This window comes from Mastigoproctus giganteus, chromosome 14 (genome assembly GCF_048544385.1).
Source record: "Mastigoproctus giganteus isolate SK-2022 chromosome 14, ASM4854438v1, whole genome shotgun sequence".
NCBI classification, from domain to species: domain Eukaryota; kingdom Metazoa; phylum Arthropoda; class Arachnida; order Uropygi; family Thelyphonidae; genus Mastigoproctus; species Mastigoproctus giganteus.
Window position 1 is genome coordinate 7,775,851 of NC_143588.1, and position 16,392 is coordinate 7,792,242.

Genomic DNA, 16,392 nt, shown 5'->3' on the forward strand with positions numbered 1-16,392 from the left:
TGAAAAAATGCCGTGAAGTAGGGTTGAATTTGAAAGTGTCTGCAATTCTGCCCAGACACGATAGGAGGGAGTATATGATGAGAGTCTTGTCGATCAATTCTGCACTGGAAAGATTGTGCAAGGCTCAAGGGGTATAATTTTTTTCAGCCTCAACTGTACTTGTTAACAGGAGAGATTGCTTCTACAGGGATGGGATACACTTAAACAGAAAGGGTGCAAGATGCTATCGAAGCAGTGTTAGGTGGGTCGGAAAACTGCTAGCTTGGGGGGAGACAAAGACTAATAGATTAACAGTAGCCACTGGCAGAGGTGAAAGAGATTCTTGCACTGCTTCTATTAGAATGAGCAGAAGCCTGAAAAACAAGATGAAGGATATTTCAGAGACTGCTGGGAGCCATTGCGGTACAAGTAAACACATAGGTTGTGTTAGGATAGCTAAGAATAGAATTGCGTGTACACCAATGCTAGGAGTTTAGTAATAAATTTGATGAATTTGGGGTATTGCTCAAAACATCGAAGGCAGATATTGTTGGGATATCAGAGACGTGGTGTCACACAGATATAAGGGATGCAGAACTGCAATTTGGGGAGTACAACGTCTACAGAAAGGATAGACAGGATAGGAAGGGAGGAGGTGTTATGCTATTAGTTAAGAAACACATAAAATCCAAGGAAGTGAAGCCAGTCGACATCGATGGACAGGGCAGTGTCGAGTCAGTTTGGTGTGACATAAGCATAGGTAAATCAAAATTGAGAGTAGGAGTGTGCTATAGGCCTAATGACTCTGATGAGTATAATAAGATACTGTACAGGGAAATAGAATGGGCCAGTAAATCAGAGAGTCTTATAATGGGGAATTTTAATTTCCAAGATATTGACTGGAATTTGTGGGTTGGTCACTCACACACTAGCACGGCTTTTGTGGATTTATTGGATGATTGTTTTCTACACCAGCATGTTCGGGAGGCAACTAGAGGGAGTAATACTCTTGATCTGATTATCAGTAGTGATTCTTCATGCATTAAGAATCTGCAGATAAAGGAACCACTAGGTGGCAGTGATCACAGTGTGCTGAAGTGGGATTTACTCAAGGAGGTAACTACCATCAGTGGTAAAGGGAAGGGTTTTTGCTTTCGTAAAGGCAACTATGATGGTCTGAGACAGTATTTAAATTCTATACAATGGGACCAATTAAATTCTATACATTGGAGGCAAATTGCTGCTATGGATAAAGGGATGGTTGAGTGGCAGAAGACAGAGAGTGGTAATCAATGGACACTGCTCAACGTGGACTAATGTTATTAGTGGAGTTCCTCAGGGTTCAGTGTTGGGTCCATTGTTGTTTTCTGTATTTATAAATGATATTGATGATGGTATACCAAGCTTAATGTCCAAGTTTGCAGATGATACAAAGGTTGGCAGGGTTGTTAAGGACACTACTGATGTTATGCTGCTGCATAACATCAGTTGCTGCATGCTGCTGCAATAGGATCTGGAAAGGTTGAGCAGATGGGCTGAGAGGTGGAAAATGAAGTTTAACATTGATAAATGTAAAGTACTACATATGGGAAACAGTAACCCCAGATCAACGTATCAACTCTGTGGTACTACGCTGACAGTGGTAGAGAATGAAAAGGACCTGGGGGTAATCGTGCAGGCAGATATGAAGTTCTCTGAGCAGTGCAGACGAGCTGCAAGAGTAGCTCATGGTGTCTTGTAATGATATACAGGAATTTTTCTAGCAGGGATAGGGATGTGATTATTCCCTTGTATAAGGCATTGGTCAGGCCACACCTTGAGTATTGTATACAGGTCTGGAGGCCTCATTTCAAGAAGGATGTAGAGCTGCTGGAACGAGTACAGAGAAGGGCAACAAGATTAGTAAATGGAATAAAGGGTTGCTCTTACGAAGAAAGGCTTAAGTTTTGCAAATTACAGAGTCTGGAGACTAGGCATCGGCGAGATGATCTGATAGAGGTGTATAAGGGTTTGAATGGCTTGAGCATGCTCAATGCCGATGGGATTCTTCCTCTTCCTCAGAATAATCACCTGAGAGGGCATAAATTCAAATTGAGGAAGGACTGATGTCAGATAGATGTGCGGAAATTTGCCTTTAGCCAGCGGGCAGTTGGTTTGTGGAATAGACTTCCATCACTTGTTGTTGAAGTTGATAGCCTAAACAAATTTAAGGCTCAGCTGGACAGGTATTTCGAACGAACGGAGGGGTGAAATGGGAGTAGTGGTTGTGTTTTTTTTTTTTTTTTTTTTTTTTTGGCTGATGCTGAATAAGCTTGCTTTCTTGCATCATGTGCCTCTACTAATGCTAATTTCTAATAAAGCCACAGGGGGTCAAGTAAGATTATTTTAGGGGGTCTTTAAAGAAACTATTTCCTCACAAAGATAATTCTAGAAATCTAGAATTAGTATATGAAACAAGTTGTTGATGAAATACTTCGTTAACTCGAGCAGTCAGCAATGTGGCTTAGGGTGGAATCACACTATTGTCACCTCCTGTGAGGTTACATGGAAACAAGTCAAACATCAAATGTATGGGAGAGAGGGAGGGAGAGCTATATTTCCCATTTTGTTTATTGGTCAGAGACAAACTGTTGTTAATGGCTGTAGTCACAAGATAACGCGCTGGCCTTCAAGGCTGATTCACGTCCTCACGAGATTGCAGTTTTCTGTTCGAGCAGAATATTTCTTACGGCGTGAGTTTTCTGTCGCGCCGACAGAAGAAAATAGACGAAATGATAATAGAAACATGTCCAGTCACATAGATGCTCAAAGATGGCTAAAGGAGGAAAATAGACCAACAGTATTACAATTTACAAATTTAGAGGAGGAACAAGTTGATCATTTCAGTTTGTACAACTCATGACAATTTCTAACAAGTCCAATTTTTAGCATTGTGAAGTTGTTTTTGTTATTAAATTTAATTTTAAAAAACTTTGCTTTGTATTGTGACCGAATAAATCCTTATTCCAAATTAAACTTACAGTATTTCAACTTTCCTTAAACATAACTAATTTTTCCTTACTGCTGACTGAATTTTGAAATTGTGTATTTTACCCTTGTATGTCATCCTTAATTAGATTATATTGAAAATTAAATTCTACTTTATTCATCCATAAGTACATGTTAAAACAATTTATCTTCTTCTTCTAAGTCCTGCAGTAAATGATGGAATTCTCTTTTTCTGTTATCTTCCAGTTTATGTTGTGTATCCAATGCTACTCCCTTTTGTTTTCTTGGTCAGTGTCGCATTAATGATACAGCGGCCAAACCGGCCAGGGCCGGGGGCTTCATTTTCAGTGTAAATATTTTCTGAAGTAGTGATAAAAAAATTAAAGGTATAATAAAGGGACCCCAAAATTAAATATGGCCGGGGGCCTATTTCATCTTTAATCCACCTCTGTTCTCGCGGCTATAAGAAAATTATTTTCTAGATCCTCTTCAAAATCTGAAGAAGAGGATGAAGTGTGGCAATTAATTTCGCTTCAGCTTTCCCCAAAGAGAACAACACATATATAATGTAGCATGGTAGTAATGTGTCTCCTATGACTGACTTTGCAGTTTACACTGAACAGTATGTTTAAGGTCAAATGGCACTGGGGGGGGGGGGGTACTCCCTTCTCTGAGTGACATGATGTGAGGTGACTCACTGTGTGCCCTTGGAAACATAAATAAATTTTTATGTTAGTGTCCAAGCAGATTTTTGTTCTAGTGGTCGCACTCAATTTTCGTTTTACCACCATTGCTGTTGTCAAGCTTCAGTTCTATTTCTAGTATCAGTAGATATCTTCGTTTTGCAGTGTTTGGGAGTGGATTATTCATTTTGTTTTAACAGTTTCTTATTAAAATTATTTTAGTAATTGCGATTTATTAGTATTATTATTATTATACTGATTTCCCAGCATAATGGAGAGGTGTTCGCTCACACAAAGCAGATGAACCTAGGTCCATCAGACTTGTAGTCAAGTGTTGTAACCTTTCTGTATTTGTTTCTTCTATCTGTGTGAGTGTGGTTTCCTTGTTGAGGTTGAGTGTTGTGTGCTGTTTGACTATCTTTCTTATGGCTAAGTTGATTACTGAGCTCTGGCTTTGAGTTGGGCAGCTGTGAACTTGATGCCCTCCATTTTAATTCCTTTAAGGGCATCTATCCTACTCTTCAAGTTATACCTACATTATCAAGTTTAAATGTTATACCTTATACTATCAAGTTGAAGATACACGTTATGCTAATCTATTACAAGTGCAGTTTATATCCCTAATAAGAAGTAAAATTTCTTAGCTAAAATAAAAAAATATATGCTTAACAAGTGATTAAAACCTTCAAGTTATTTATTTATTACAATTTAACCCTACTATTCCACTGCACTACTAGTTACATGTTACTATATTCACACCAAAACACCATAAAATAAGAAGTCGAAATTCGACAAAATCACTGGCTAAATTTAAAAATAAGCTAAGGAAATGTGCTAAACTATTTGTCAAACAATTTAATATGTTAATTAATCAGAAAGACAGTAAAAATTTCCAATAAACTTATCCACTCCCACGAGCTCAAAATTCTTCAACCATTTACGCATGCTCTTGTACCAGGTACCCAAATGATCATAATTTAGAAGTAAAGCTCTCCAAGCCTGCATCCGATGAAAAACCACCATTTATTTCAGTAATCAATGGTTATTTCTCTAGAGAAGTAACCAGATTTATTGTCTGCAAAACAATAGTTTTGCAGATATAAATGCTGCTTCCTCAGCATAATCTGGAAGAGGAAGCACAAATTATTCCTTAAACAGCTTGAATGGATATTTTAAAATTTTTGCCATTATCTACACACATATTGGTCTTGGCCAATAAATTAATTTGTGTTAAGTTTTAAATTCCCAGTTATAAAATTTTTATACAAAAATGTCTTATAAGCCAAATTAAAACTACATAGATTTCCTTTTAAAAATTTATGAAATAATATTAAATATAAAACTTGAAATACAAGATTTATATTACAAATGTCTATTGTATTAATAATATGTTTGGTAATATCATAGCTGTTTTGAAATAGCATTACTTCTACCGGAAACTTTATGCAATACTGTCATTTTACTTCAAACATACCAAACACCTGCTGGAGCCCCATTCTGATTGCCACAATTCTTGTTTTATTTCTGAGCTAATTAGCCATTTCTGTAGAACTAGCAAAAAGGAGACAAAAGAAAAATAACTTTTGAAATGAAGTTAGACATAGTTATGTATTCCAATATTAGCAAATTTGATGATACTTCCAAGGTCCATTTGCTTTCCAAACAAACAAAATGATTACAATTAATAATTTTATTAAAGTGGACAGAATTGCCAAATAAAAGAAATACCAGCCTTCTCATTTCTTGTATGTTAAAACACTTCATAATTAAAATAAAATGATGGAAAATAAACTGATTTACAAATTAACTTAAGTATTTTGTTAAGGTAAAAAAAAAAAAACATGATTACAGAAACAGTTATTGTAACATATTTAAATGTTGCTGATGTGCAATTCTTAGAAAGCATAAATGTCAAGGTTCCACGCCTCCATTTTCAATGTTTGTATAACTGTTTAGTTATCTTTTGGAAGGGCTTGCAAAATAATCTGTTCACAACAATCAGGTGAGAGAATGCAATGTCAATTTTTATGACATAATAACTATGAGAAAATATAGTTCAATTAATGTATCAGCAACATTAATTGAAGTCTCTGAACCAGGTATTTTATTGCATAAAAAAAGGAGTAATACATTTTTCAGAAAAGCATTCTTCTTTTTAGGTTATTCAATTTTTACAAATTGCTTATTTTCTCAAACCTTTAATATTAATTGATTCTTCTATCAAGTCTTTTAAGCTAAGTAGCAGACTGTTAAAAATGGTGTTCACTGAACCTCAGACAAGGTGTGTTTCCTGAAATATGAGAAGACATGTTTCATATTTGTAAAAAATGGCTAACTATAATATTCCTCATTTCACTGGTGATTTTGCAAATAATTCTGACTATGGTAAAGCAAGTAGCTTTCCTGACACAAATCATTTCAAAAAAAATTTCAGTTGAGTTGTGCTCATAGTTCCCTCTATTTTTTTTTTTTTTTTACCTCACTATGCAGAATAAGTAGTTGGTCACCATACAAAAATAATTAATGATTGTTATAACATTGATTTTTACACATGAACAAAAAATAAAAGATTTAATCACAGACTTAATTAAACAGATTTTACAAATATAAATTATTATTAGTTGTTTAGTGTTATTAAAACTATGGTTTTCATAACAGTAATATATTTATCAACTTTTAAATTTATTAGTGTTATGATATAGTGTTACATAATAAATTTATAAATTATGGAGTGAACATTTGGAAAAAACAGTAATCCTCGAATTACATAATAGATAAAAATTGCAAAAAAAAAATGCAGTCTAGAGTCTCGAGTCAAGACTATCCCTTAGACTTGAAGACTAGTAGTCCTTATTCCCAGTACTATAAAAACATATATACTTTCAACTTTCAAGCTTGTTGGGTTTTAAAATAAAATTACTAAAGACTATTTAATACAAAATATTAAGCAGAAAAATTATTGAAGTTTTTAATAAAAACTAAGGATAGAATATACATATGAATCTTTCCTTTGACCATCTCTATCTGATAAATATTTTTACAGATGTATTTTACAAAAATCTAATTTTACTGACAATTCTATGTTTTATATAAGCATATATGCATTATGAAATAAAATTACATACAGAAAAATCACAATATATAAAAGAACATTTCCACCTGCAATTTTTTTATTGAAGTTTACAAATAAAATTTATTTTATATGAAAAATAAGTAAATAAAAATTAGAAAACAATTAAAACTCACACATATGTATATGAAAAAAAATCATTCATTTTTAATTTCAATAATACTTGAGGTAGATGATTCCTGATATAGATTCCTCCTCCATAAGACAAGGGAATACGATCTGTTATTGGTGAGGGTTATTAGGAGGTACATTTTCCCAAAAAATGAAAATAAAACTTTGGGATTGTTTGTGCTGCGGTTCTTCCAAGTTTTCCTAACAGACAAAGCATAATTTATATTCCAGTTTATATTCCACACAAAACTTTCATGAGGAGTTGCTGGCAGGGTGCACACAGGTGACCTGTGTGGAGCAATGTGATCGCATTCCAGAATGTAGTGTGTGTACATGATAAATTTAGTGTGCAAGACTGTCAAAACCACTGCATAGCTATGCAGCTAGAGGAGAGCTTGGTTGTGTTTTAAATGTTAACTAATCAGATTATAATTCTTTTAACAAATAACTTAAGGGCATTTTAAGTTAACCATAAAAGAAACTGATCAATGGGCAGTCTATAAATCCTTACTTGATTTTTCCAATATGGTCTTAACTCCTCATAACGAGTTAAACTACCACTGTTGAATGCATACAATAAGTCAATAACCCATTGCTTGTCAGTTTCCTTAATCGAATTTAAAATAGCATGGGCCAACTAAAAATAAAAAAAATTACAGCTGCATTACAAGATTTAAATAAATGTTCCTTGATGTTGGTTGCTGGCAGGGTGCACACAGGTGACCTGTGTGCAGCAATGTGATTGCATTCCAGAATGTAGTGTGTGTACATGATAAATTTAGTGTGCAAGACTGTCAAAACCACTGCATAGCTATGCAGCTAGAGGGGAGCTTGGTTGTGTTTTAAATGTTAACTAATCAGATTATAATTCTTTTAACAAATAACTTAAGGGCATTTTAAGTTAACCATAAAAGAAACTGATCAATGGGCAGTCTATAAATCCTTACTTGATTTTTCCAATATGGTCTTAACTCCTCATAACGAGCTAAACTACCACTGTTGAATGCATACAATAAGTCAATAACCCATTGCTTGTCAGTTTCCTTAATCGAATTTAAAATAGCATGGGCCAACTAAAAATAAAAAAAATTACAGCTGCATTACAAGATTTAAATAAATGTTCCATCAATAAATTTGAACACTTAAAATCATCTTATCTATAAGATAAAGGAAATCACAACTATCAAAAACATAAAATAACTTCAGCTGCAAATTTTCAGTAATATATCATGAAATAAACCTCCTTGACTTGTCAACTTAATCTATTACTACTGATATAAACAAGCAAAATGAACAGAATACTAAAAACAGTCAAGAAATTTTAATTTCAAAAATATAAAATAAATATTGATCATGTTAAACATTTACATTTAAACACTGGAAGTTTAACATTTACATGTTAAATTAATTCCAATAACATTTACATGTTAAACTTCCAATAACACAATACAAAAATATTTACATAATCTTTCTGGAAATAATATGAACAATGTGGCTTTCTATGTTTTGAGCCTATTTCTTGCTAATGGGCTCAACCAAACTCCACTAATAACATTAGTCCATGAAGAGCAATGTCCATTGATTATCACTGCCTTCTCCCACTCAACCATCCCTTCATCTACAGAAGCAACTTGCCGTTAATGCCACATTGCTCCAATTTGTATAACAAACTTTTGTAGCAACAGTATCAAAAGCTTTCCTGAAATCCAAGTATATGATATCAAAATTATTTTTTGCATCCAATTCCTTTGTGACCACATCATAGAATCCAATCAAATTGGTCAGACAAGACTTCCCCTTAACAAACCCATGCTGTGCCTGAAGTATAATTGCAGCCTAATCTAGATGATCCTGCATTACTTCTTTAGCCAGTGACTCCATTATTTTTCCATTGAACAGAAGTTAAACTAACAGGTCTGTAATTACTCATTGATTTGTGAATTGGGGATACATTGGCAAATCTGCAGTCTGCAGGGACTTCCCTGAATCCAAGGATGCTCTCATAATTATCAATGAACATCCTTGGATTCAGCGAGTTCTCCGCTATATTTATCAATGATATTGATGAGGGCATATCAGGCTTAATGTCCAAGTTTGCAGATGATACAAAGATTGGCAGGGTGGTTAATGACAGTATACTATTGCAACAGGACCTAGAAAAGTTAGGCAAATGGGCTGAGAAATGGCAATTGCAGTTTAACATTGATAAGTCTCAAAATAAGTCAGTCTCAAAATTGCTTCCTATTTCTTCAGCAGAGAGCTCACCCACCTTAACAACAAAGTACTCAAAAATGCATGGGTGTCTGCAAGCTGGCTGACTTACAGAATCAGGGCAATTTCAAAAAGCCTCATGGGAAAAACCTGCACACTTCAAGCCAATATCAATTGCCTCTCCTTCCTGAAATGCCATGAAAAGTGCATTTATAATGATGTTGCAGTCCTTATCTACAGTCCATATCGCAGAAAATACTTCACACCTGAAATGACAATGAAGATCTCCACACCATATTTCTGGACATGAAATCTGCATTCAACTCAGTCCAAATCACACTCCTCTTTGCTTTATCTATAAGGCCTGCTATTGGCTGCAATATTTGTTCTACTTATCGATCCAGTTCCAGCATTCTTGTCATATACTGATGATATTGTGTGTTACTCACCATGCAAACCCCACGTTGTTGATCCACAAGCAAGACAAACCTCCTCAAAACCTGTAAACTACCTTAATACATTCTGTGAGTATGCCAAATTTTTTGGCCTGTCGGTTAATCCAGAGAAGTCAAGTTATCTCATCTTTTCTCCAATTCAGAAGATGTCTGCTGATATTTTACTTCCGGAATTAGCATGAAAAGTTCTGACTCCCACTGACAGTGTAAAATTCCTATGTGTAATCCTTGGTGCCAACCTCACCTATATACAACAAATCCAAGCCCAGTATTCCAAAGCCTTGAGTCTTCTGGGGAACGAAAATAGATTTGTGCAAAACTCACAATAAACAAATAATAAATGTCTCGCAACATACTTCAGTAGCATGCTCTCCTATGCCGTGGAAGTGTGGTCTGCCACACCTCCCACAAGCCTCAAGAAATTATGGGGTCTAGAATTCTGGGTGCTGAAGTGGGCCAACTTGTAATCTCAATAAATCTACATGACATCCAACTCTGCACTATGCTCCAACCTGCAATACACGCCCACAGTCCATAGAACCCATGTGTGGAAAATAAAGGCATTCCTTCATCTGTGTTCATAATAGCATGATCACATGAACATGTAGAACATGGTTGGCTAGTGTTTGCCGGGAAGGCACCTCTGCAGTACCCCTCTCCTTGTGCTCAAGGCTCCAGAGGTTACAGTTTTGGTAGGTACTTCCCAAATGTGACTTTGGAACTCTCCACTTGCTCAACATGGTACTGATCTATGGTCTAGTGACAGGTCATATCGTAATGACATCTTGGTCTATCTTACAGTATGTAAAGGACAGGTGTGCAGGTGCCGATCCTGGTATGCTGATGTGATTTTATATTATGCCGAATTTGTAGTCGTTTGTTTTAATTATGATTAATTCTCTATTCTGATATTGTGTTTTTAACTTTGTATTTCCGTTTTGTTTTTTTTGTTTTTATTTTGTGGCTTAACTATGTATTTCTGTGCTTGGTCACTTGTACAGCCAACCTTTGGTAAGTTCCTCTGATTATCTGTGCATGGAATTACAAATGTATAAGATTTAACTTATTAAAGAATTTTATTATTATTATTAAGAGTAGTTGAAAATGAAAAAGACCTGGTGATAAATGAGCAGTCAGATATGAAGTTTTCTGGGCAATGCAGACAGGCTGCCAGGACAGCTGATGGGGTTTTGTCAATGATATACAAGAATTCTGCCAGCAGGGATAAGGAGGTGATTATCCCTTTGTATAAGGCAATGGTCAGTCCACACCTTGAGTGGACTGAGGCATCCAGACCTGCATACAGGTCTGGATGCCTCATTTTAGGAAGGATGTAGAGTAGAACGAGTACAGAGAAGGGCAACAAGATTGGTGAGAGGAACAAAGGGGTGTGCTTACAAAGAAAAGCTTAAGTTCTGCAAGTTGCAGCATCTGGAGACTAAGCACCTGCAAGGTGATCTAATTCAGGTGTATAATTCCTTGAATGGTTTGAGCACAATACTTCCGCTTGCTCAGATTAAGAACCTGAGGGGACACAGATTCAAATTGAGGAAAGACAGTTGTAGAATAGATGTACGGAAGTTTGCCTTTAGCCAGCGGGTAATTGATTGCTGGAACAGACTTCCATCTGTTGTTGTGGAAGTTAATAGCTTAAATAAAAATTTAAGGCTGAACTAGACAAACATTTGGAGTGACCAGATGGGTGAAATGGAAAGCGTTTTTTTTTTTTTTTTTTTGTTTATTTGTTTGGCTTTTTTTGGTTGATGCTATATAAGTGTGATTTCTTGCATCATATGCCTCAACTAATGCTAATAAGGCAATGGTTGGAACACATTACTGCATACAGAACTGTAGGACTTATTTTAGGAAGGAAGGATGTGGAGCTGCTGGAACGAGAACAGAGGAGGGCAATAAGATTGATGAAGGGAACAAAGGGGTGTTCTTACCAAGAAAGGCCTTATTTCTGCAAATTGAAGCATCTGGAGACTAGGCACATGTAAGGTGATCTGACTGAGGTATTAAGGCTTTGAATGGATTGAGCAAGCTCAATGCTGATGGGATTCTTCCTCTTGTTTAGACTATACACGAGGGGACAAATTCAAATTGAGGAAGGATGGTTGCAGAATAGATGTGCAGAAGTTTGCCTTTAGCCAGAGTGGTTAATTGCTTGTTAGAATAATCTTTCTTCTGTAATTGTGGAAGTTGATAACTTAAAGAGATTCAAGGAAAAATTAGACAAACTATTGAGGAATGAATAGATGAAATGAGAAATGGTGTTTTTTTTTTTTTTTTTTGCTGATACTGTATAAGTTTTGTTTTCTTGCATCATTTGCCACTGCTAATGCCAATTTATTGGAAGGAGGAGGAAAGAAGACAATGCAAGGTTATAAAGCTATGAATGCTGCAAATTGTATATGAAAATTCATATTCTTCATTCCCATCTCACTGACTCACCTAAAAATTGGGAGATATAGGTGAAGAGCAGGGGAAAAGCTTTCATCACGACATATTCAAGATGGAAAGTGATGCTGGTTTCTTAAGAGGGAAAAGCAAAAATCAACTATAAGAAAAGCTCTTCAACTGGCAAAAATTTCTAAGGAAAGAGAACGTATGTAATACATTATGTTTGATTAAGTATTTTAAAAGTAATTAAGACTCATTTTTAAGATATCATACATATTACTGTATGATATTTGAAATTGGTCACTTATTAAATTAATAAAATTAACTTAATAATAAAACAATCTAAATCAATCCAATCTTGATTGTGAACAGGATTTTTAAGAGTAGAAAACTTGTTTCTTGGGACAAGTCAAGCATTTTAGTATCATGCCAAAGCTAACCATAACTTCTTTCTATCTATACTCCCTTCTTTTACAACATGGTTCTACAGCATCCTCAAACTAATGAAAAAATAAATTTTGTTTTGCTGTGGGACAACCACAAAGTACGAGTAATTAACAAGATAGGAAGAATACAAAAAAAAACAATACCATATTTAGTAATCACACAGGCACATATGACAGTCAGTCAAAGCATGTGTAATTATGTAACCTCCCACTTACCACTTATGTCAGTCTCAAAATAAATTTTTCATTTATTCTCCAGAATAACGACAGGTCAGAGGAGTTCACGAGATACAGAGAATACTAGAACATTATACTATATTTTGTAATCATGTGCTTGAACCACAGTCACTCAAAGCATGTGCACTTCTGTACCCTCATGCTTGTCCACTCAGCTACAGAGGCCCTAAAAATTCCTCCATCATTGATGAGATTTGCACTAAGATCTTTTCCACCCAGCATTGGTAGGGTGATTATACCAACTATGCTACCTACATTGGCTAATAAAAAAAAAACTTACTACCATCTTACTATCCTTCTTCTAACTCTTGTATTGATGATCTTGGTAAATTACCTCCTTCCACAAGTTGATAGCCTAAACAAATTTAAGGCTCAGCTGGACAGGTATTTCGAACGAATGGAGGGGTGAAATGGGAGTAGTGGTTGTGTTTTTTTTTTTGTTTTTTTTTTTTGGCTGATGCTGAATAAGCTTGCTTTCTTGCATCATATGCCTCTACTAATGCTAATGGTCTTCTCACAGAAGAATGTTAGAATTCTGAACAATCTTCATGCCAAGAAAGTTCCGTGTCCTGATAGCATATCAGTTAGTACTCAAAACTTGTGCTGCTGAAATTGCTCCTGTTCTGTGTCACTTTTTTTTTTTTTTTTTTTTACTTATTCCAGTGTTATTTTTCCTTCTGCTTGGAAATTTCTAATATCCTGGATGAAAATTTCCTCCCTGTAAATTATCATTCCATTGCCCTTATTACTATTCTTTCTGAAGTAATGGAGAAATCCAACAACTGCCAACTATTAAGCTATCTAAAAACCTATCATTTCAATGACTGTCAAATAAGGATTCTACCAATGTTGATCCACTGGTAATGTATTTAGCTTGTGATACTCAATTTTAACAAATTTTATGGAAAAATTGGGTGAAACTCAAGCAGTTGCTCTTTCTTCAGCCTACTTTTTTCAACAGGGTATCCAATTATTTCTCTGAATACTCAAGGCAGGCAATGGTGGATGTTGTTGTCTTCTTACTCCTCAGCTAATGCTGCTCTTCCCCAAGTTCAGTTCTTTTCAGCCCTTATTTTCTCTCTACTGACTGAAAATCCTATCCATAGTTTTCCTGATGACAGCACATTATCACCATCCAGTATGACAAACCACTATATATTGCACAAACAGCATCAACTTCTTCAATATCCCATCGCCAATTATCAAATGCTGATTTGGAGATAACAGGAGACACTGCTTCTACAGGAATGGGATATATTTAAATAGAAACAGTGCAAGAATAATTTCTGATGCTACTGAAGCAGTGTTAAGTGAGCCAGATTTTGGTTGTTTGTTTTAGGATTTTATGGCACATTAGCATCTAAGACTAAACCAGGCCAGAAAACTGCTAGCTTGGGAAATACACAGGCTAAAAGATTAATAATAGCTGCAAGAAGAGGTGAAAGTGATTCTTGCATTGCTTCTATTAGAATGAGCAGCAGCCTGGAAAGCAAGATGTGGGGATTTCAAGGACTGCTGGGAGTCATCAAGAAACAAGTAAATACATGTCCGTGCACTGTGTCGGTGTAACTAAGGGTAAGAACAGATGCATGTATACTTGCACATAGACCAGTGCTAGGAGCATAGCAAACAAATTTGATGAATTTGAAGTGCTGGTGTCACTCAGATATAAGGGATGCAGAATTTGAATATGGGGAGTACAATGTATATAAAAAGGATAGACAGAATAGGAAGGTGGGGTTTGCTCTTAATTAATTAAATCAAAGGCAGGGCATCCAGCTGACATGGGTGACCAGTGCAATGTTGAGTCAGTTTGGTGTGATATAAGCACTGGGAAAGCAAAAATGAAAGTAAGAGTCTGTTATAGGCCTAATGGCTCATGAGTACAATGAACAACTGTACAAAGAAATACAGTAGGCCAGTAAATCAGCATATCTTATAATGGGGATATTTTTAACTTCCCACATATTGACTGGAACTTGTGGGATGGTCACTCTCAGACTAGTAAGACTTTTGTGGATTTATTGGAATGGTTTATACAGCATCATTTTAGAGATGCCACAAGAGGAAGGTAATACTCTTGATCTGATTATCAGCAATAATTATTCTTGCATTAAGAATCTGCAGATAAAAGGTGGTAGCGATCACAGTATATAGATTTGGAAGTTACTTAATGATGTAACTACCATAAATGGTAAAGGGAAGGGTTTTTGCTTTCATAAAGGTGACTACAGTGGTCTTAGGCAGTTTAAATTCTGTACAGTGGGACCAACTGATGATGTTCCCATCAGCAAATTCTAAATGGGAAGCATTGAAGGAATTAATAATCATAGAAAGTACAGGCTTCTCATACCTGCCAACCAAGAAATACTTTAAGGTATAGGCCTAAATAGATGTCAAATGAACTGATGAGACTCATGGCAGAGAACAAAAATGCATGGAATGCATATAAATTAAAATAGTCAGTAATCAAGTCAGAAAGGATGTTAGGCAAGTGAAGGCAGATTATGAGAAATCTTTAGCAGAGCATGAAAAGAAAAACGACAAAAACTTCTTTACTTAGGTAAACACTATAAGGAAAGGGATGAATCAAATTGGTCCATTTGATATAGATGGTTTGACTTTTGATGACCATGGCTCAGGTTGCTGACAAACTGACTAAGCATTTTGCATCTACATTCATGCGAGGCATTCTTTGGGAAAGGGGAAGCCAGAAGTTTATTAAACTCTAACAAAGAGTTAATGATTGTGTAATAATTGAGAGGAATGTGGAAGAGAAATTGCTGAAGTTAAGCATAAGAAAGGAACCGGGGGTGGAGGGAATCTATCCAATTATATAAAGAGGTGCATGCAGTGAAGGAAGTAAGCAAATCCTTAGCCATAATTCGAGGGTTTAGTGTCAAACAATGTTAACTACAAAATCATTTTGTAAAAAAACATTTTTGTAATTAACCAAGAAAAAGTCATTTAACATTTTCTTGGTTTACCAGAAATGTGCTTACAGCCCAGGCTAACTTGTAAACTACAGAAGAAACATATTTCTATGACATGATATACATTGTTATTTGTATAAAATTAAACTAAAGTTGTCTCAAGAGAAAAACGTAATTTTGTAGTTAATGTTGTCTGACACTAAGCCCCCAAATCATGAGCATTCTTAGATGCAGGAAAGGTCCCTGAGGACTAGAGATGTGTGAACGTATCCCCAATTCACAAAGGATGACATGAGTAATTACAGACATGTTAGTTTAACTTAATTTAAGGGAAAATAATGGAGTCACTGATAAAAGAAGATAGGATCATCTAGACAAGGCTGCAATTATACTTCGGAAACAAAATGGATTTGTTAAGATAAAAAATTTGTCTGACAAATCTGACTGGATACTACAATGTGGCCGCAGAGGAACTGGATGCAAAAAATAACTTTTATATCATACACTTAAGATTACAGGAAAGCTTTTGATACTGCTGCACATGGAAGACTGCTGTACAAATTGGAGCATTATGGGCAAGTTACAACAATGGATAAAAGGTAGTTGAGTAGAAGACAAGGAGTATTAATCAATGGACACTGCTCTTCATGGACTAAAGTTATCAGTGGAGTCCTTTGGAGTAGGGACCATTGTTGTTTTTATATTTATCAATGATACTGATGAAGGCATAACAGGCTAATGTTCAAGTTTGCAGATGATACCATGGTTTGCAAGGTGGTTAATAACAGTATGCTACTGTCTGTCATTAAAGAGGAT

At 35.4% G+C, this 16,392-nt stretch overlaps 1 protein-coding gene across 1 annotated transcript in view; it reads right to left on the minus strand.

Annotated features, from left to right (window-relative positions):
* The window catches only part of Rpn9 (regulatory particle non-ATPase 9), a 230,242-nt gene that overhangs the window by 67,697 nt on the left and 146,153 nt on the right, over nt 1-16,392 (minus strand). Inside the window, exon 9 of the mRNA XM_090388956.1 lies at nt 7,839-7,964. Coding sequence (XP_090245082.1) covers nt 7,839-7,964 — 126 coding nt within the window. The remainder of the gene's footprint in view (nt 1-7,838; nt 7,965-16,392) is intronic.